This window comes from Lissotriton helveticus, chromosome 1_1 (genome assembly GCF_964261635.1).
Source record: "Lissotriton helveticus chromosome 1_1, aLisHel1.1, whole genome shotgun sequence".
NCBI classification, from domain to species: Eukaryota; Metazoa; Chordata; class Amphibia; order Caudata; family Salamandridae; genus Lissotriton; species Lissotriton helveticus.
This window is the reverse complement of record NC_136057.1, coordinates 348,734,435-348,757,489: the sequence shown is the minus strand read 5'-3', so window position 1 is coordinate 348,757,489 and position 23,055 is coordinate 348,734,435. Positions and strand designations below refer to the sequence as shown.

The following is a 23,055-nucleotide window of genomic DNA, read 5'->3' as shown; positions in this document are numbered from 1 at the left end:
TTCTATAGCTCCTTTTTCTAACAGAGAGAGAACGTCTTGCTTCACAAGGGTAAGCTGTTCTTGTAACATTGCGTGCGATCTTAGGAGAATGTTTGGGGAAGTGTCTGTAAGTTCCTGGCAGTAACTGTAAGAAAGTGACTCTGTGCACACTGTACCTTACTTTGGTCCAGTATATACAGAGTCCACAGAGGTTTGGCAGAGGCTAAAGTTAGATATAATCTTACTCTCTAAAGTGGTATCTTGGTCGAGCAGTAAGGCAGGAGATCAGAGGACAGTGTAAAGCATTTGTTGTACACACACAGTCAGCAAATGGTCTCACACACAAGAACTGAACTCTAGGCCAATGTTTTGTATAAAAATATACAGTTGTTTTATTTTACGTCTTCCGCGTCTGATGCGTTAGCTCATACGAGTTAAAAATACGTCACCTATTATGGCGCGTACGTCGCTTCCATGTGACTGATGCTAGTACTATGGTACTGGAAAGAGGACTATTTCAAAAAAGCTATTTCGGAAGAGCTTCGTGCTAAAACTTCCATTTTAAAAGCAAACTCCGCCTAGGAGTGCTTGTTCTTTGCAACCTTTGCACTCTTCAATCATTAAGCTTTATTCAGTCCTGACAGCAACATACGAAAACGCTACTGCGTTAAAGAGCTATAAGCCCCTATGCGACCAAACACAGACCTCTCTCTTTTTCTAACACCTCAACAATGAGTACTGACAAAGTAAATACTGATAAAGATACATATTGGTCGCCGAAAAAAAGAATAATAATGAGCAAAATTTCTCTACCTAACTAAGTGTCCTCAAAACATATGAAAGATAAACATCTATAGTAACCAACAAGGCAGTTGTATCCTAACCGCTCAATGTATTCACTCTGTCAGTGAGTACAATAAACAATAATTGCGTCATTAATGGAATAAACATAAACACAAAATTACAAAACTGTTACACATAAACAGTTGCATTAGAAGGTTAGTAGGCCCTTAACTGCTGACAAGCCTAAGACCCAGTCCATGAGGGGAAAGGTGGTCACTGCTGCTCATTTGATGAGAAATGCCACCATACCTGACATTTGTAACCCTGCTATTTTTGTGGTCAGTCCATACTTTTACTTCAACCTTTTCTGGACACTGATATCAGGACAGATACTGTAGTAGGCCATGCTTCTCTTTGTAATTTATGTGCTTTGATTATTTAAGATAGTTTGTTTTATGCTGCAGAAATAAACTGAGGGAGAAGACCCCAGGACTTGACAACAGTAATAGGCAAATAGTGAACTCTGGGGCCCGATACTTGTACAACTTTTTAATGCAGCTCTTCTGAAGGGATTGAGTCCCTCCTGGTTTTCATCAATTATTGTACCCATTTATAAGAAGGGAAATAGACAAGACTGTGCCTGTTATAGGCCAATATCCCTACTTGACTCGTCAATAAAGATCCTTGGCAGAGTGATTTTATCTAAATTGCAAAATTGGGCAGAGGAGGTTGGGGCAATTAGTGATTTACAATTTGGATTCCAAAAAGGTATAGGAACAACAGAGCAGGGTCTAAATTTATTTTTGATCCAGCAGAAATACACCATGATAAAAAGGGAGCGTTTGTATTTTATATTTGTAGATCTTACATCGGCTTTCGATTGCGTGTCTCACTGTAAATTATGGGACTTGATGTCACGGTTGGGCGTGGAAAAGCCGATAATTCAATTTTTAAGGCAGTTATACTTAGGAGCAACTGCTGTCGTGCGTTATGGCAAAGGAGGGGAATGTAGTAGGTCTTTTGGAATAGGGCGCGGAGTGCGCCAGGGTTGTGTCCTGGCGCCCTTCTTATTCCTTATCTACATAAATGGCCTGGAGAGTCATCTGCTGCAAGTGTGTAGGGATATGCCTAAGATTGGAAAGAGATTTATCCCTGCACTGTTGTATGCAGATGATGCCGTCTTAATGGCTCGTACCCCTATGGCCCTACAAAAAATGATAACATCTTTTAATCAGTTCATGCTTAACCTTGATTTAAAAATAAATTGTAGTAAGACCTTTTCCATGAACTGGACTGTGAACGAATGCGTTCTAAATCGTGCCATATTACAGGATGTCTTAAAACTGGGGAGAGTAAACGGAGTCGAATGGCTAAACTATATTAAAACATTCCTGAAGGAAATAGACCGTTCGCAATACTATGATGACCCGTCTTCCATGGTACATATCCCCAGAAAAGCACTGAAAAAACTCTGTATGGACTGCCTTAGAGATAAAAGACAGCTTGAAGAATTTAAGAAAAGCTCTGTCACTTCCCATCAGCTAATTTTAATAAGTGACAAACTACAGCCATACTTAAGCTTACATATGTCCAATTACGACAGATTCTTTTTAACACGTTTTAGAGCTAATATTGTTTTTAGACTATTTACCTTCCCTGAAATGAACTCGTGGTCGAAGGTATTGCCCGTATGCCCTTGCGATGAAAAATCCGTACAATCTAATATTCATGTTTTATTTTTCTGTAAATTCTATACATTGCCCCGTAGAAAATTGATTGTCCCTATCTTAAAGGAGATGAATTTGCACAGATGTCGCCCAGCGTTTTTAGAATTGCAAAAAATGGACAATGTTTTTACTGTTGCCTCGTTATCTGAATATTTTAAACAGGTTTTTAAATATAGGAAATCAATTCTAAACGAATCGTAACAGTGTAAATACTATGTATATTTATATCTTCCTTTTGATTGCTGTACCATTGTAAATGAAATGTGACTTTCTGTTGCTTTTATGGTTATTGCTTTTAACCGAATAAAGTACTTTTTGATCTTTGATCTTTGACAACAGTAATATGGGGTGTAATAAATGTTATTTATAAAAACTGCATGTGCCTCCCTGCTTTTGAAAGTACAAATTTTGGACATGTTTTCATAATGCGTCTTCTTACTTGCTCTAAAATCCTGGCTGCCTGGCATCATGCTGGGCATGATGGGAGAGTGCAGCTTTTAAGATTCTTAAAGGAACTGAGTGTCTTTCACTTTGTGTAGTTTTTGTTGGTAGAATAATTCTGACTTTTCTTTAGTTTACTTTTTTTTGGGAGTAGTGTCCAGCTAAATATATTTTGTGCAGTAAATTCGGTATTTCAAAATTTAAAAAAATTAACGTATATTGGCATGTTTTCTTTTTATTTGTGTAACTGGAAAACGTTAAAATTAAATCTGTTGTTTTTAGGGATCTCACACTTTTAGGTAGAGATATTCTGCCGTTTGTGATTTCAGATGGAATACAGATGGACAACAACCAGAATAAATAAGTATCTTTTTCTTACACCTCTCTATAGGCTCAAACCCATGTGCAGATAACAATGGAGATTGCAGTCACCTCTGTCTCTACCGACCACAGGGTCTCCGCTGTGCATGTCCAATTGGCTTGGAGCTGATCAGTGACATGAAGACCTGTATTGTACCTGAAGCCTTCCTCCTATTCTCTCGAAGAGCAGACATCCGGCGTATTTCTCTGGAAACCAACAACAACAATGTAGCTATTCCCCTTACTGGTGTAAAGGAGGCTTCTGCTTTGGACTTTGATGTGACAGATAACCGCATTTACTGGACAGACATCAGTCTAAAGGTAATGCAGAAGAAGGGTGTGGGGTTTTCTTAATGCAATCAAGATGTATAAATGGTATGTGGGAGTTTCTGTGTAAAAATTGCTATTTAAATTCAGGTAGTTTTTTTTTCAGTTAAACAATTACATTTCAGTTAAGGACTGTTGAACCTTCATCGGTTAAAGGCTGAAACTCTTTTGCAGGTCTGTACAAGACTCCAAAACGTACAATTGATATCCTGTGCTTACCCTGAAGTACTGTGGCAGAGTTTTTTGATTGGCATTGTCCTAAGAGGTGGGCATTTCTGATTTGGATTCATGTAAAATGGCAGAACTTTGTAGTGATCAGTTTTAGTTCAAACTGAAAACCTGTGGTATGCAGGTAGCAGCCCTCTTGCATAGTGCCATCTCTTCCCAGCATATGAAAATGCTGCAATCCAGTGCTCATTACTAGAAAATCTCAAAGCTAACTGGTAGTGAACTCAAGTTGTCACTGTACTCCTGTGAAGGGATGGATGGAAAAAAAGGCTACGGAGGCTTTCCAGATCTGCCAATGGTGGCTTTCTTTAATGGCAGAGAGGGAAAAAACACAAAGGGTAACAAAAGAAATAAGAAGGTGAAACTTCCCCAGTGTGCAAGAATCAATGTCTCTTTACTCAACCCACGCAGTGGTTAGAATGGTGTCCCCTGTGGAGTTTCAACAGAGTCTTTCTTATTCCTTTCTGGTCTGCTGGGTAGATGCCACCAGGCCCTCAGGAAAAGAAAGCACAACAAAAAAAAAAGGTAAGTATATCTGCATATAAAAATACTTTATCTCTCTCAGGCACGTAATGTTCTCTTCCTGGCTATCCTTGTAGCCTGACACAGCTTTGTGAGAATGATTTGGATATAGGTATAGTATGAGGTCCTGCAATCCTCTCTCTATTGGTTGGCTCTTGTAGGGTATTGGTGCCTCCTTGGGACATAATTCTCCCTTAATGCGACTTTAAGGGTTATTTTATTAGGATATTCTCAAAGTGAGGTATTTCGGCAAGAGAGTGAAGGGAAAATGAAAGGGAAGAGGGGTTTGCCTAACGGCTAGGGCGCTCGACCTCCGACCTGGAGGAACTGGGTTCGAGTCTTGGTAATGACGCCAAAACCTCCTGTGATTCTGGGCAAATCACTTAATCTCCCCGTGCCTAAAATGAAAGTAACTGGAAAACGTAAAAATGTAACGTAACTGGAAAAATATGTAAAGCGCTCTGATACCTGATTCGGTTCGGGTCTAGTTCGCGCTATATAAAACTCTGCAAAAATAAATAAATACATAAATAAAAAATAAACAACGAAACAAAAAAAAAACGTTAGAGTACAGGCTCCACCACCGCCTTCCTCCCTGCGTTTTCCCTGTACCGGGTTAACCAACCCTCACTGTTAAGCCACATCTCTCCTGGCGGGCTGCTTCACGACTGCTGGTGGTATCCACCAGTCTTCCGACCAGTCCTCCTCCTCCTCTCCTTCCCTCTCGTCTTCTTCAGCCGTGTCTTCTGCTGCTTCGTCTCTGTTTTTCCCTGGTGTTCCAACGATCTACTCTCTGGCTTTCTTGCTCCCCTAGGGCCAGTCTGGGTGCTCCTTGCTGGGCAGGTCTTCTCTCCAGTGGCGGCTCCTCCGCTAAGGTGGAGGAGCATCACCCCACTGCTTTTTTGCAGTGAAACAAAAGGAAAATAAAATAACTTGCGTTCTTTTATTTTCTCCTACTAAGTGCACAACAACTGCTTGCCCGCCCCTCTCGGGCCACCCAAAACAGTCTTGCGCACTTTGCATGTTCTCCATGCAGGCTGCATTGCAGCCTACGTGGAGAACATGGCCAGGCCCTCCAGTCAGCGTTGAAACATGGCGCTCACTGGGACCCTGGGTATGCTTCCTGTGTCCGAGCGAGGGAGGACTACTGAGGAGAGACGCGGTGAGATGGTACGTTGCAAACATTCTTTTATACGCGCTTCCCCCATGCCCCCAACCCCCCACCCCCTACCTCTGATCCGTACCGGCCCCTGCTGCTTATCTCGCCTTCAGTCTCTCCTGGTGCGATTCTCTCCACTGCCTTGCCATTCTCCTTCCTCCCCTCTCTGGTGTCCTCCGTCTCTTGTCTCCTTAAAACGCCGCCCTCTTCCTCCTGCAAGTGGTAGTCCTTTGTTACTTTGTTTACCCTCTCTGCCTTTCCTTTACCTCTTTGAAAGTGTCCTTTCTCTCTTTCTACTCTTCTGTTTAAGTTAGCCTAGTCTCTGTCCCTTTTTAGGTCTCGCCTAGACGAAAGCAAAGCGAAGCTTTGCTGTCTAGGGCGAGACGACTTATGTTGTTACTTCTGGGGGAATGAGGACAGCAATCTTCCATGCGCTTTTTCTTCGAGATTGTACCTCGTGAGCGCGCACGTCGTCACTCACGCATGCGCACAAAGAAAGCCATACACACACTGCATATACACACACGCACCCCCCCTTAAACAGACACACGCGCACACAGACAGACACAAACACACTCAAACAGACACACACACACACACGCGTACACCCCACCCCCACTCACCCCTCCTCTCACTCAACACACTCACCTGTTCTGGCGGTGCTCGGCGGCGGATCTGCATCTCGGGCGGCGGTAGCGCTTTGCGGGGCTCTCACCACATGAGAGCCCCGCCTTCCCCATGCGCCCGCCCGCTCTTCACCCGGTCCCCCATCTCGGGACCGGGACTCAATGCGGAGCCTTTGTGGCTCCTCGGGCAGCTCTCTCTCCCTCTCGCCGCGATGGGGCGGGACTTCCGGTTGGGGCCGCGCTGTGATTGGCCGGCTTCCCAACCGCTTCCGGGTCGTCGCCCGGCGGGTATTTGTTTTATTTATTTGACACCTGATTCAATCTTGAAAGTGAGGCCCGGCTGAGACTGTACCTCCTCCTCCTGTGCTTACACATGATGCCTGCTGCTTGTGTGATGGAGGGGAGGAACGCGTGTGTTTGTGCATAATCAAGGGAGGTATGTCAATTAAGTTGACAAAAATGCATTCAGTTTAAATGAGATTGAAGTAATTTTTAATATTGCTAAAACATACATCTTCTGGAACTTTACTGAAATACTTTAACTTGGATCAACATTGATGCGTTTATTATTCCTTGCGTAGCAGTGTCTTACAAGTTTGTTTCCAGTTTCACATTTCATTTAAATTATGATCTGACCCTGTACATTTTTGCAATTGTTCTGGTATGTGGGATTGGCTTATTTGTGTTGGCTCCGCAGGGACTTATTGTGTCCGACATTTGTCTAACGTTATCCATGCTTGTGAGTGCTGATATGCTTCAAATCCAATTAACAGACAGTCTCAGAAGTTAATGTGATAACCGTACACTTGCAAGGCCTTCTTTAATGGTGTTAGTAGAAATGGTACACCGTGATCAGACAAATACTTTGAAGGCAGAGTTATGACTTCCGTGTTTTTTTGGGCTGCACGGAAATGTCACGTGTTTGTTGTGCTCTGAAGCACGTTTCTTTTTACGAATGCACCGTTAGTGGTAATAATCAGTTACTTGCGTCTCTGTGGGAAAGATTGCAGGTACTAATAACATGCGTCAGGGAATTCCTAAAATGAGGAATGCACTACAGTGCAAGGCGTGTGTCCGTTTTATCTGGTCTTGGTTGGTTTTAAATTCTCTTTCTGAGGCTCTACCAGCCCCCTTTGTAACTCTAATCTTGCAATTAGTCACGAACTAAAGTAAACAAGCAAGCATTGGGGATTTAAAAACCCTCCGTTTGGCTTAGCCGTGCATAGCGCTGGGCGGGATTCCGCGAAGGCTATACCCTCCCTCCTACCCCGTTTACAGGTTACAAGAGGTTGGTTTGCAAAGCCTCGAATGCAAGAACTTCCTAGCCTACGCTACGGTGAATCCGTTTCTAGACAATAGCAGTGTTGTATGTAGGCTGCATTAGTTTGCAAACATCTTAAGTATACAAAAGCATGTCATGTATAATCTGTATGCAGTTGTCTATCGCCAATGTTTTTTCCCCCTAACCATTTTAATTTAACATTACTTTGCGTTGTGTGTAGGGGATTGGACGTCCCGAATTTCCAGAGGACTGCCCGACGCTTATTTTGCATTCAAATACATGTCCCGGTTTTTGGGACAAATGTCAATTCATCATGCAGAGCGTAATTGAAATGAAACTCTCTCTGCTCTTCTTTCCACAAGCGCGTTGGAAGTCTGAAACAATTTAAGCATTTTAGTTTATTTCAGGCAGCGCATGAGGAGATGGGTACATGGGGCAGACAGAGTGGGGAGAAGGACAGGGGGGCTCAGGGTAGAGGTCCTGTCATAGCTAATGTCATGGAATCATGTAAACGTAGTCTTATGAATATAAATATGCGTGTATGTATATATGTATATACGTGTGTGTATGTATATGTATATATATATATATATCCACTGCAGAAATTGGTGTGAGTTAACCATCACTGCAGATATATAGGTGTGAGATTACTATTACTGCAGATATATAGGTGTGAGATTACTATTACTGCAGATATATAGGTGTGAGATCATCATCACTGCAGATATAGGTGTGAGATCAGTATCACTGCAGATATATAGAATACCTACGTGTTCGGTATACGAGAGTTTAAGCTATTGGCATTGTAAATGACGCCTTTTATTTATGTTTTGAAAACAAAAATAAAAGGCATTGTCATTTACAATGTCAATAGCTCAAACTGCTGTAAATGCGAGACCTATTGCATTGCAAATGCTTGTCTCCTTTGTTCCTTCCCTTTACAGGTGGCGTCAGTGTGGACCTTCACTATGTCAGGACTTTAAATTATCCTCTGTTTCACACGTCATTTCAGGTTTTTCTGGCGACTGAGATGAATTGAAGTCTACCACCAGGGGCGGCTGGTGACATTTGAAAGTGGTGGGCCGTAAATACTGCACTGTGGCGAGCGTGCGCAGTGAGCGAGGCCCAACCACCTATAGGGGATTCGGGGGTTTTCCCACAAGAACATATTGAAAAAAGTGGGCAAATGGTGCATTCTTAAGCACCCTGGACTCTCACAGGCACACTGCTCACCCTGCGCTTACACAGACATCACCAACCCTGCACTGTCACAGACATCACTCACCCTGGACTCACACAGGCACACTGCTCACCCTGCGCTCACACAGACATCACTCACCCAGGACTCACACAGGCACACTGCTCACCCTATACTCACTCGAGTTCTGCTCATCACCTAATTGTGATATAATTGGGGCCAGATTATGGCAGATTCCTAATTGATGTCACAGTAAGCATGAACTAATATGCAATAGAGTCAGACTATGATATCATTAGAGCCAGACAATGGCAGGTCCCATCGTGATATCACAGCATTGATATCTACTAGATGTACAGTCAGATTGTGATATGATTCTAGGCATATTACGGCAGATTCCAGAGTGATGTAACAGCATGTGCACACACTTGAAATAGAGTCAGACAATGATATCATTAGAGCCTGACAATGGCAGGTCCCACAGTGATATCACAGTATCGATAAATGCTGGATATAGAGTCAGATTGTGATATTATAGCCTGAGTGATATCACAGTATGCCTATTCACTGGCGAGTCTAGACTATGATATCACCAAATCCATACAATGCTCATCCTTTAGAGATGCCACAGTCTGCTCAACATCTCGGCATTTTGCTCAAGTTGCCACTCCACACTGTTTGTGAGGCCTGTCTGCATGAAACGCTGGAGCCAGTAGGTTTCCATATTGAAAACATAATGCAATGCCCCATAGAAGCGACAGTAGAAAAACTCTACTAAAGCACTGCCGCATGACAAAATGAACAATGCACACATTCTGAACTGAATACTTACCTGACCGCCTCTGCTCCTGGTCCGCGTTGGCACCTCATCTCCAAACAGGAACCGGAACAGGAACAGCAGCACCGAGTGGCAACCCCTAAGCCAATCTGCAGCGCTAGGGCACAGTTAATCCTCGCCCGCAGCACGCCCATTAGGAGACCTAATGGGCATGCGCTAACAAGTTAAAACACAAGTGCGCATGCGTGGGCACGGTGCGAAAATTCGCCCTCCGTCCCCACTCATGCGCACTTGTGTTGTGCTCCTGCCCCCATGTCTGACAATGCATGTCAGTTAACATGACGCGCGGTCTGACGTCATGCTGGCTGGCATGCATTTTCAGTTCTCCCTCGGCGTCGGTCTTTGAACTTAAGTAAACTATTCAGTTTACTTAAGTTCAGAAACGTCGGAGCTGCGGGCGGCTGTGGGCAGGGGGGGCTACGCCCCCACACCCTAGTGGACGCACCGCCCCGGTCTACCACCATCCCGTTTTGTCAGGTTTACTTCATATGTATTTGCCCTTTTTACTGTATTTAGCCACTAGTTTATTCTTTAGTTTTATTTATACCGGTTTCTCTGTGGCCAGACTTGGATCCTGTGCTCACTGCCCCACTGGATTCAAGCTAGCCTGGCTGATGAGGGGTGATGCCCCGAAACAGGCCCCAGGATGCTTGTTTCCGGTCCAGGGAGGACCTGGCTTGGCAGTTCGGGCGGGACTGTTCCCATAAGGAACAGAGTCAAGAGACTGATTTGCATATGGCAGGGTCCAAACTGGGGTGGCGTGGTGAGCAAAAGAATGATTGATTAAACCCAGATCCTTGTGACTGGTGATGAATGTTTTTATTGTTCAGCATTCTGTTCATCAATTGTTTCTTTTGCATAAAATGGAGGCAGGCACAGCCTGAAATGGGCCACAATAGCGTATGAGGAAGTTCTGAGTTTCTACTCCTGGCCATCTCCTTGGGAAGATTTTGTGCCTTTCAGTGGCGTAATTCAAAGAGCTGCACACTGTTTCTTTTCATTTGCAACACTGCTGATAAATATTCAACAATCCCAAGTAATAGGTTTACACTTTTTTTTTTTAACCTCCCTGTTAACCGAAGTCTTAAGAACCCGGTTGAAGATTTGTTATTAACTTAAAATCCATAAGACAAAAAAAATCTCCTACCTTGTTACATGTTTGCACTTTTACTGTATTAACAGCCTTTCAATTTCGTTATTTGTTGATTTAAAAAAAAGCACAGCTTTTTGTTGTAGATTTTTCACAGAAGCATCTAAACAGTTTTCTCTCCCTGCATCCTTCTTCTGCACTATTATTTAGCCTAAAATACATCAGTAGCTCGATTGCCTGCCAAGAGACATGGATGCAACAGGCTGGAATTACTTTTGTCGTTTCTGCCTTTCGTACTTCAGAGAACACTGAGTTGTGAATAACACAGTTAATTAAGCCTTCAAATCTTTGTTGTCTTGCCAGTAAATAGGCATTATTATTAATAGATTAGAAAGGGGTATTTTGACATGCATTTACCCCTTCTTCCCATGTAGTAGGGAATTGCCTGTGGTAGCATTCTGGGAGAATTTCAAGGGTGTATCATCGGGCACAAGACACCCACCTTTGGATTCTCCTTTATATTATTTAAAGCGTAACACTAAAATCAAACCCAAAAATAGAATGAGAGATTGTAGTAGTGCAGTATCAAATGATGAATTGCAAACTATTTAACTGCTATGGAATCCATCGCTTCTCCTTCAAGGAACACACTTGAAGAGTTTTTCTAAACTTCTTATCTACACTGTCACTTGGCCTGTGCCAACACATTTTCATACGATCATCACAAGGTTGTAAAAGATTTGAACACATTTCTACTGTTTAACTCTGCTGCCATAGGTCTATTTTGTAGTTTTGCTCCATCAAAGCTATCGTAGGCACTGTCTGGTATGGTGCATTCTACTATTGAGTTGTCATTCATCTTGGAGATTCCCACACTCTGAGACAAACGTTTTGAATGAGATGTAGCGTACCCCAAAGGTGAACCTTCTGTAATAGTGTAGAATTCCTCCTCTTAACATGCTCTGGTGACTGTACATTTAGACAAAGGGAAAGATCTTCCATCTTACTCTGTGCCAGATAGGTGAAAGCTTGCAAGAATAGTAGAAAAAGTGTTTATCAAAATTCTGCTTTAGGCTTCATACTATTATCAAGCCGGTCTGTCATTTACAAAAACTGGGTCAGTACAGACAGGTAGGTTATAAGCTACCCTTCTGCAGCTTCGGGTTAACACTTGTGGTAGGCTACAAAACAATTACTAGCTGTTCTGTGTATGCAGGCACATCTGGCTCAGAACGTTGTCTCTGCATTCTGACCCTCTACGTTAGGGTCGTAGACTTGGCCTTCATTGGCCAAAACTAGTTTTCACTTGGGGCTAATGAAGTGTATTACAGTGATGTTGACAACCCAGTTCTTGAGTAACATTGCTTCCAACTTGCAAACAGATGCTAATAATTTACAAGCTTTCAATACATTGGAGTCCAATCAAGTCTCCTACCAAGGCTGTTTCGTAATTCACAGAAGCCTAAACTGCATTCTGCCACATTCTCAGTCACTACCTGTAACTCTGTATAACTCATTTGGAGATTGCGGTATCTTTCCATGTAATTGATAAACAGAAGCATCTCCAGTGAGGACCAGTGCTAGTAAAACTCTTTATTTTATTTGTAATGATCTCCAGTGCTAGTCTGTTCAAAGAAGATCTTTTACAAGGTGCTTAAATCTGGCCAGAGAGGTGCCAATTGGGGGTACAAAGGTCAGTTGTAGGGAAAGAACACAGGCCCTGGGTGCCTGGTTAGCAGGAACCCAGGGCACACTTAGTCAAAGAGCCTTAGCATCGGGCAAAAAGTGGGGGCAACCATGCAAAAAAGGGGCACTTTCCTACACATAGGCAGCCATGTTCCATTGAAAAATGAGCAGTTGCAAAACCAAAAGGTCTTGCCTTTAGTCTGTCAGTCATTCATTTGCTGCGCTCTGGGTCGATGTAGTTCGATTCCCCTTCGACGCGCAAAAACTCTCACCGCTCGACAGTATTGTTAAGATCGCAAATCTCTCTCAACCCGTATCCAGTTTCGAAGACATTTTCGAGTCCGGTCGTCGACGTGGGCCGTTGGGCCGATCGGCGCCATCAGCCAGCATATGAAAAGGACTCCATTCAAAAAATGCTACTTTTCACACACACACCTCCATGAGGTCTGCAACCTTTGTCTCTCACCGGAACATGAGTCAACACAGCCAGGCCTGTGACTCTTTCAGGTCCAAGAAGACTATACGTGATCGCCGGGCACGACAACACGAAATGTCCAGGACAACCGTTCCAGCTCCGGAAAACATCTTCGAGGCAGGTTCCGATGATCCAGACACAGGAGATGAACAACCCAACATCTCCGAAGCCGAGGAATCAGAATCAGAAGACCGGATGATTACTCCAGGTCAACGGAGCGTGAGTACCGATGTCTATGCCCCTGCCCCGAAAAAACAAAGGGCTCCGGTAACACCTTCACCTTCGGGTCTGGGTCGGCACCGAGACAAAACTTCAGAAACTCTGCCTCCGAAGCATCCAACGCCTACAGACAATTTGGGATCGAGCCAGCCCCAACATGGTGCCGAAAAACCATCGCCTGCACCTTAGCATAAAGCCAAGGTCCTGTCTGCACCAGAAACTTCGGCGCTGAAACCCAAGGGTCTGGACTCTTCGGCACTGAATAAACCTTCGGATCCGAAAAAACAAACTAAACCTTCGCGGTAGAAAACTCCACCTAGGCAAAAGGACACAAAAACACCTCCAAAGGCTAAAGGAGACAGGCCAAAACACCACTCGAGCCGAGGTCCTCTGCGCCGAAAAAAGACTGATCCAAAGAATTTTCCATCCGGATCCTAGGCAAAGAACACTCCATATTGACCCCATTACTGGACATGTCACCTCTATACAACCTAAAAAGAGAAATTGGACACCTCAGGAACACCTGGGATACCCTCCAAGAAAAAACCCATCCACTTCATCTACGAGGCCTTTCTCTTCACGTCCACAGCCTCTAAACACTATACCTTCTCCAGCACACTCTCCAGTGCCTGCTTTTTCACCACAAGGGGAGGATGACGAGAAAGGGTTTGATGATGACATACACTCGCCACATAATACAGATACTGATGATGACACCCACATTATCCCACCTCAGGACCCTTGGGATAATTATGATGTCCCAGATGTACCCGAGCCAGATTCATATCTCTCCAGACCATCCCCTCCAGACGATAGTATAGGGTTTGCGCAACTAATAGAGCTGCACAATACCTGGGGGTCCAATTACATTCAGACCCTCTAGAGGACTGTGAGAAAGTGCCCTCTTTTTTGCATGGTATGCCCCCACTTTTTGCTGAATTGCTCATGTGCTTTGAGGTACCCAGGACCTGTTCCTTCCCTAAAACTGCATTGAAGCCTAAACCCAATTGGCATCTCTGGCCACATGTCAGCCCCTGGTAAATGGTACCCAGGGCACTGTGACCAGAGAAGGCCCCCTAAGGGCTGCAGCACTTCTTTGCCACCCTTAGAGGCAGTGTGCCTTGACACACACACACTGCCTTTGCAGGCTGTGTGTCCTGGTGAAGAAGAAAACAGTCGACATGGCACACATCCCTGCGTGCCATACCCACAACACACTGCCCTGGCACACCTCAGTCACCCCTCTAGCTGGGTGCCCTATGCCGGTGGTGTGGGTACAGGCGCATGAGCCCTGTGTCCCTACAGTACCCAGGTCCATTCCTGGGAACTGTAAGTGCAGTGCTGCCATTAAGAGTATATGGTGCTGGGAGGTCATCATCACGAACTCCACAGCACCATGATGGCTTCACTGAAGACTGAGAAGTTTGGTATCAAACTTCTCAGCACATTAAACTCACACCGATGCCAGTGTGGGATGTAATGTAAAATGCACGACAGAGGGCATCTGAGAGATGCCCCCTGAAACTAACCAACGACCAGCGTCCTAACTGAGAGGCTGCCTAGGCTGCTACACAGCAAACATGTTGCTGGGCCCATGGGTCGAGAGCCATTCTCTCTCGTGGGCCTGCAACAATGCACATCCTGGGGCGAGGTGCTAGGCCTCCTCCCTCAGGATGGGCAGGGCAAGCTTCAAAGGCATACCGCCTTTGTGAGCTTCTCCTGACCACTTGCTGTACTCCGCAACTGGCCCCCATCGGTTCTGACCCCCCACTCCGGCTTGAAGATCGGCAGGAAAACCGAAGTGAGAGAAGGGGTTGTGCCAGCCTCTGCCAACGCCAACCCTCAGGTGGGGGAGGCGAGGCGAAGCACAACTCCGGGCTCCCACCATCTTGAGGATGGGGAGCCCTACCCAATCAGGAATAGGCTCCTGCCGCCCTCCGACTGGAGAGTAGCAGGATAGGGGGGTGTACTAACCCCAAGAAAGGGACCCATTGGTCCCTGACCTTTCCCTACCTATAGCGCCCCTAAATTTAGTATTTAGGGACAACCTGAACCTTCCTTCCTCAGATCCTGATTCCGAAAATACAAAGAACAACAAGAAGAAAGAAGACAAGCCGTGCAGCTGCTATCAAGAGCACGATAACAACTGACTTGGCACCAGCCCTACAGGCCTGTCGACCCTCGAACCTACTCATGCTAAATCCCGGCATCACCAGTGGTCAGCAACCTCGAAAACCCCAGAGGACCTGACTGCCTTGCTCATCTAAAGACTGGGACTCCCACGAGCTGTGGTTCTGCTAAAACAGCAACAACCCCTGGTACCAACCAGGAACCATGAATCCACACTCTGCACCTGCCGAGCCCTACCTGTGCCTGAGTGAACAAAGATCACGAGGACGTCCCCCCGGCGACTGTGACCAAGAATCCAGCACCCAAGGACCCTCCTTGACGCTCCTGACGACGCCTGCCACCTCACAACCAGGGACCCCTCCAACCGCGACCAGCAGAGGGTAAGATTTCCCGACACCAAAAGACACCCCTGCAACCGGTGCCCCACGGCCCCCTGTGCTCAACTCCTGGGTGTCTACCCAACCTACAGCTTCCCAACTTACCCCTCGAAGTGGTGGTCGCACCTGAAGAATCTCCGTCCCCGAGCTTGCAGCCTTTGTTAGTCTTGCAGCTTTCCCATTGAAAACCATTGGACGGCCAACAGCCCAAAAGCACCCTACACCCAGCCGCCCGAGTGCCACTGGAAGTGCAGCATCTGTTCTATTTTACTTCCCCACTTGCCCTGTATAAGGGACCAGGAGCTCCGCTCCCACAGCCGCGTGGCAGCCACCAACCAAAGGCCCACTACCCGACATAGGCTAACATTGGGCCTACTCTCTTTGCACCCGGCTACCCCTGTGCCGCTGAGGGTGCAACTACTGTACCTACCTGAACTTGAGAGACCCCTGAGTTTATCCCCAGAACCTTAACTCTGCCAGTCGAGTACTTACCTGTAAGCCGATAACCTACCTTTTCTCCATAGGGTAACATTGACTGATTTTCACTTAGAAATTCTTCTAAGTGTCGAGTTTTGAAACTTTGAAATATTCACTAAAAATCATCCGATCAACGAAAACAAAATTACTCACCTGTTACCAGGAGAGATCCCAGTGCTGGATCTTTGTGCCCAGAACTGACCCTATAAAGTAATTACAACTGTGATTTTCTAAAAACCTGATTTTCCTCCATAGGATAACATTGCCTGGTTTTTACCAGAAATTCTTGTCGATTTTTGCAACTTTGAAATATTCCTTAAAAATCGCCTGTTTTACAAAAACGATTTATTTCAACTGTTTACAGGAAATGCATCAGGGCTGAATCCAGGATCCAGTCCTGAGTAAGAAAAACATACGTAGATTAATTGATATTGCATTTACTTAAAATTCCCATTGAGCTCAATGTTATAATTTTCACCTGTGATACATATTGCAACAATTGTATCTATTGCATTTGAAAAGTCTATTGCTATTTGAAAATATTCAACTGTAGCATCTCAATCTGAGAAATTATTTTTATACCTACTTGTGGTTCTAAAATAAAATATATTTTTATATACAAAACAATTGGCCTAGAGTTCAGTTCTTGAGTGTGTGAGACCATTTGCTGACTGTGTACAACAAAGGCTTTACACTGTCCTCTGATACTGTTTTACTGCTTGACCAAGCTACCACTTTAGAGAGTACGGTTATATTTAAATTTAACCTCTGCCAAACCTCTGGGGACTGTGGACTCTCTGCACCCTGTACCTTACTTTGATGCAGTATATACAAAGCCACTTTTTTACAAGGAGGACTTTATTCTAGAAATATTCGCTCAGCCTCAAAAGACAACAAACACTCTCCCTATGCTCAAAGGGATGATTCAACATGCCCCTGAGGTTTTTACAGACCCTGTTAGGGCTAGGGTTCTTAATCCTAGAATTGGGGAAAAAATACAAGCCAGCTCCAAGCGATACAGTTTATATTAAAGATCAAATCCCTCTGGATTCATTGGTTGTAGTAGATGCCCGCAAACGGGCAAATTCACAAACCACAGGTGACACCCCTCGGCCAGACAAAGAATTTAAGTTACTGGACTCATCAGGGAAAAGAGATGCGTCTCAGACAGCAATTTTTTGGTGCATAGCTAATTCACAAGCCTTACTATCAAGGTACCACAGGGCTCACTATGATGAGCTTGAAAAGCTCATTCAACACCTTCCAGACGAACATAAGACCAAAGCAAATTATCTTAAACAAGAGGGAAAGTTAATTACAAATACCTCAATAAAATGTGACCTTGATGCAGCAGATATAGCATCCCACACAATAAATACAAGTGTGTTATTACGCAGACATGCATGGCTGCGCATATTTGTGTTTAAACAAGAGGTGCAGTCTACCATCCTCAATCAAGCCTTAGACCAGGAACACTTGTTTGGACTCACTGTAGACACATCTTTAGAAAAGATGAAAGGACACAGAGACTGCCAAATCCATGGGGGCTCTACAAGCAACAACTGCTGGTAGAGGTTCCTTTCGTTGCTCCTTTTATAGGGGCGCCTCCAAAACCATTGGCACAGACACCCCCTCTTCCACTTATAAAAGCCCCACCCAGATCTCCCCTAGCAGAGGTCACGTTAGAGGGAATTACAGAGGCAATAACAGAGGGAGAGGGCGTAGTTCTAATACCTCCAACTCCCCCACCACAAAACTGTCTTCCCTCCACTTCCCCCGACCATTCCACTCCAGTCGGGGGAAGATTATCCCAGTTCCTACCTGTGTGAAATTCCATCACCACTGAAAGGTGGGTAAGACAAATTATCCAGTATGGTTACTGCCTGGAACATATTGCTACTCCCCCAACATACTGCCCAGACAGCGTCCCATGTCCATGGAACATCTAACCCTTCTCAAACAGGAGGTTATCTCCATGCTTCAAAAGTACGCAATAGAACCAGTTCCCCTAGAGCATCAGGGGACAGGGGTGTACTCATTGTACTTTCCAATCCCCAAAAAGGACGGTACTCTCAGACCAATACTGGACCTCAGACCCCTCAATTTCTACATTCATTAAGACCACTTTCACATGATCACTCTTTAGCAAGTCCTTCCACTGCTTCTACAAGGAGACTTCCTTGCCACATTGGATCTCAAGGATGCCTACTTCCATATTCCCATACACCCTGCTCACTGGAAGTATCTTAGGTTCACAGTGGACGGCCAACACGATCAGTTCAAGGTCCTTCCATTGGGAGTAACAACAGCACCCAGGGTCTTCACAAAGTGTCTGGCAGTAGTAGCTGCGCACTTACGTAGACAAAGCATTCATGTGTTTCTGTACCTGGAGAAATGACTGATAAAAGCCAAGTCACACAGTCAGTGTGTACAGCACACCTACCAAACAATTCAGCTGCTATGCAGTTTGGTGTTCACAATAAACCACACCAAGTCCCATCTACAGCCCTCCTATCTACATCAGTATCTAGGGGCCACAATAAACACTTGCAAACTCTGGCATACCTCAATCCAGCCAGGAGAGCCAGTATACAAACCCTCATCAGAAAGTTTCAACCCCAACACTGCCTTCCAGCTCAAGTGTTTATGCAGCTAATAGGAATGATGGCCTCTTGCATTTTCATTGTTCCTCATGCAAGGCTTCAAATGCGCCCTTTACAAGAATGCGTAGCACGTCAGTTGACCAGACTCAAGGTCAACTTACAGATCTGGTGGTGTTGGACAGCCGCACGCATCGCTTTCTGCAGTGGTGGAACACACAAAACCTTTCCAAAGGGCGGCCGTTCCTAGAGCCAGTTCCACATATAGTGTTAACATCGGACGCATCCCTCACCGGCTGGGGAGCCCATCTCCTAAACCATACAGTCCAGGGCAGGAGGACTACTCAACAGAAAGTGCTCCACATCATTCATCTAGAATTACTAGCAATATTTCTAGCGCTAAAATCATTCCAACCACATCTCCTCAACAAGACTGTCCTAGTCGGGACGGACAACATGACGGCAATGTATTACATACAGAAACAAGGAGGAACACACTCTTTGCAGCTTTCACAACTAGCGCTAAACATATGGAGATGGGCCATTCCTCAAAACATATGTCTTCTAGCAGAACATCTTCCAGGAGTACACAATCAGATTGTGGATCTGCTCAGTCGTCAGACACAGCAGATTCACGAATGGGAACTTCATCCACAGGTTCTTCAACCATTTTTCCAAATGTGGGGTCACCCATAGATCTGTTCGCCACACAGGAACACGCAAAATGCCCAACCTTCGCCGCCAGGTTTCTACACCCGTCATCCAAGGGCAATGCGATATGGATGAACGGGTTAGGCAGAATTGTGTACATGTTTCCACCACTCCCACTCATTCCGCTAGTAATACACAATCTTAGGCAACAGTCTCTCAAGGTGATCCTAGTTGCTCCCACCTGGGCACGGCAACCATGGTTCGCTACACTTCTCGAACTCTTGGTGGTTCCACACCAAAAAGTGCATCTTTCCCCGAAGCTACTAACACAGAACCATGGAGCTGAATCTGGCAATCTGGCTCCTGAAGTCCTAGAGTTTGGTTACCTTAACCTTCCACCAGACTGTACGAACATCATCAAAGAAGCCAGACGCCCTACTACTAAAGCCTGTTATGCAGCAAAATGGAAAAGATTTGTCTCTTACTGCAATAATAATAAAACCGATCCACTGGATGCTTCAATCCAGAACATCATTTGCTATTTGCTGCATTTACAAAGATGTAATCTGGCGTATTCATCCATAAGATTACATCTAGCTGCTCTTGCTGCCTACTTACAAAACAGACAACACCTGTCGCTGTTTAGAGTACCTGCAATCAAAGCCTTTAAGGAAGGCCTTAAAAGAATAATTCCTCCCAGACTGCCACTCTCTCCGATGTGGAACAGAAATTTCCCTAGCCTACGAGAAGGTAAGTTTCAACTCTATTAAGGACGCGGAGGCGAGGATTATGCTCATTCTTTCTTCGCCTTTATTAATAACTTTTCCACAACAGCTCATCATAAATTTAATAACCAACTACATTTCCCATAAGCAGGGAAAAGAAAACAACAGTCTCTTTACAGTCCTACCACGCTGTCAATATCCTTCAGGCAATACGTCATGCTGTCACTTCCTGTCCTTCCTCTTTCTGCGCTGGAGGATCTCTCGCATGCTCAACCAGACTGCTACGAATTCTCGTTCCCTGAAAGAAACGTAACAATCAACCATCGGTTCTTAAACATGAGTAAAGGGCATATCAACTACAGACATAAGACTTGCGATGGATTTTAGAATGCTACCAAGACAATCATCATATCATAGAATGCAAACAACAAAACCTTGACTCCAAGAAAAATCAAAAGAGATTACTTAGAACCATACGGGGCGGGACAGCAACCCACGTGCTTGCTGGAAGGGATAATCCTCACCTCTGCGTACTTAATAGAATTGAAACTTACCTTCTCGTAGGCTGGGCAAATTTCTATTCTATATCAGGACCGGAGGCGAGGATTATGCTCCTTCAAAGCTTGTCGACAACCACCTGAGCCATATTCAACAGCGGCTTAAAATAAAACCTTTTGAAGGTGGAGTCCGAGGACCAATCCGCTGCCCTCATGAGGTCTTCCAGCCGTACTCCCAGGCTAAAACCCTTCGAAGCCATCACCCCTCTAGCCGAATGTGCACCAAAAGCTCTTGTGTTAATGCCTGCCTCCTGCTTAATCCAACACACCCAACAGGCTATAGTGGGGGAGGAAACTGCTCTGAAATGCTTTTTGAGGGCTATTAAAAGTTGTCGTTCGCCAAGGGGTCGAACTTCCTCCGTGGCCTCCTCATAAGCTTTTAAGCATTGTACCACGCAGAGCTTAGGAGATTCCGCAAAAGCAGGGTAAGAGATCGTGCGTGTATTAGATTTGGTGCGCCTACTCACCGTGAAAGTGACACAGTCAGGAGAGAAAACTCTTGCTGAAATATCCAGCGTTCGAACATCTGAAATTCTCCTACATGACACCAAACATAACAACATTGCCAACTTGGCCGATAACTCTTTCCTGGAGAGGAAGTGATTTGGTTGCCATGACAGCAATACATTCAACACCTGATTCACGTCCCAGAGCACCGAATAACGGGGTTCCGGTGGAAGTGATAACCTGATGCCCCTAGGAAGTTTACAAACAAAGGGATGTTCCTCCAAAGGGGCTCCATCCACATGGGCATGCCCTGCCGAAATCGCAGAGCGGACAGTATTTATCGATCTGTACGCTATACCTTTCTGCGCCAAATCTGCCAAATAATTCAGGACCTGTGTCAAATCCGCGACCACGGGATCCACCTTCCGCCGCATACACCAACATACCCATCGTGTCCAGGCTGATCTATACTGTTTGGATGTGCGGTCTGCCCATGCTCTGGACAGCAGAAGTTCAGCATGGCTCGAAAGGCCTGGCAGTCTCCAACGTTGCCTGTAATCCACCACACCATCAACTGGAGCGAGCCTTCCTCCACCAGTCGGTGTTGAGTCCCCTCCGGACTCAACAGGAGGTGGGGATTCGGGGGGCAGGGTGGGGTAGTGCGATTGGAAAATCCCAAGAAAGTTCCAGAAGAACTGGAAACCAAACTTGCGACCTCCAAAACGGCGTTATCAGGACCACCGAGGACCTCTGTCTGCGAACCTGGGGGCCACCCGCGTTATCATGGAAAATGGTGGAAACGCATAGCCGCTCTCCCTACTCTAATCCTGACTGAACACGCCCGATGCCGCCGCCAACGGATCCGGCCTCCAACTGAAGAACCGGGGAAGTTGACGGTCCAGCCGACAGGCAAAAAGGTCGACGGAGAAAGGACCCCAACGGTCCTGCAAATACTGAAAAATCTCCGGGTCCAGTTTCCACACACTGGCGTCTCGGAGATGGCGGGAGTGCCAGTCTGCCACCGAATTTTGCTTCCCCCGGAAGATACTCCGCTATGACAGAGACCTGATTGGAGAGGCAGCACTCCCAAAACTGCTTAGCCAAGTTGGCCAGGGCTTTTAACCGCGTGCAGCCCAGGTGATTGATATACCTGACCGCCGACACATTGTCCATTTTCAGAAGGACCGACGCTTGGACCCTGTCCTTGGTCCAACACCGAACTGCAAAGGAGCCCGCAAGGAGCTCTAGACAGTTGATATGAAGCTGTTGTTCTTGAGGAGACCAGCTTCCGCCTGTGGAGAACTGCCCACACCGCGCTCCCCAGCCGGACCGGCTTGCGTCTGACTCTATCACCAAGTCGGGAGCAGAACCGAAGATTGCTCCAACTCCTCTCGCACCTCGTCCGTAGGCGGAACCACTTGGGAGTAGGTTAGGCCCTTCCGTAAGTGATGCCCTTTCAGGCGCTGCAGGGCCCTGTAATGCAGCGGACCCGGGAAGATTGCCTGAATAGAGGCTGAGAAAAGACCCACCAGGCGAGCGATCTGCCGCAGGGGGAAGTCCTCTGTTTGGCCAGGGTTTGACGAATCTCGTGACGAATCTTCGCCACCTTCCTGGAAGGTAAACTGAGCGTGGACGAAACCGAGTCTATCACAAACCCCAGGAATGAAGCCCGCTGGGTCGTGACAGGAGGGACTTCTGTTCGTTGATCACGAACCCCAGCCGTTGAAGCAAGGTCACCGCTGTCTGGAGATGAACCCGCATTTGTACAGGACACTGGGCCAAAATGACAATGTCGTCCAGGTATATGATCAACCGGACCCCTCGGGCCCTCAAGTATTCGATCGCCGGTTTGAGAACCTTGGTGAAACACCAAGGGGCCGAGGAAAGGTCGAACGGAAGATAGCAAAACTCATATGCTTGACCCTTTCAAAGAAATTGGAGGAATCTCCTGTGCGGAGGGAAGATCGGTATCACCAGGTACGCGTCCTTCAGATCTAGTCGCACTATCCAATCGAGTGGCTGGAAGACATCCCCGAGCAGATGCATGCCCTCCATCTTGAAATGTTTGTGCACCAGCCACTCGTTGAATTCCCTCAAGTTGATGACCGGTCTCCGACCGCCATCTGTCTTGTCCACTAAAAAGATGTTGCT

At 45.8% G+C, this 23,055-nt stretch overlaps 1 protein-coding gene across 1 annotated transcript in view; it reads left to right on the top strand.

Annotated features, from left to right (window-relative positions):
- Positions 1–23,055, top strand: part of LRP6 (LDL receptor related protein 6) — a 1,212,873-nt gene that overhangs the window by 532,281 nt on the left and 657,537 nt on the right. Inside the window, exon 9 of the mRNA XM_078673499.1 lies at positions 3,322–3,611. Coding sequence (XP_078529625.1) covers positions 3,322–3,611 — 290 coding nt within the window. The remainder of the gene's footprint in view (positions 1–3,321; positions 3,612–23,055) is intronic.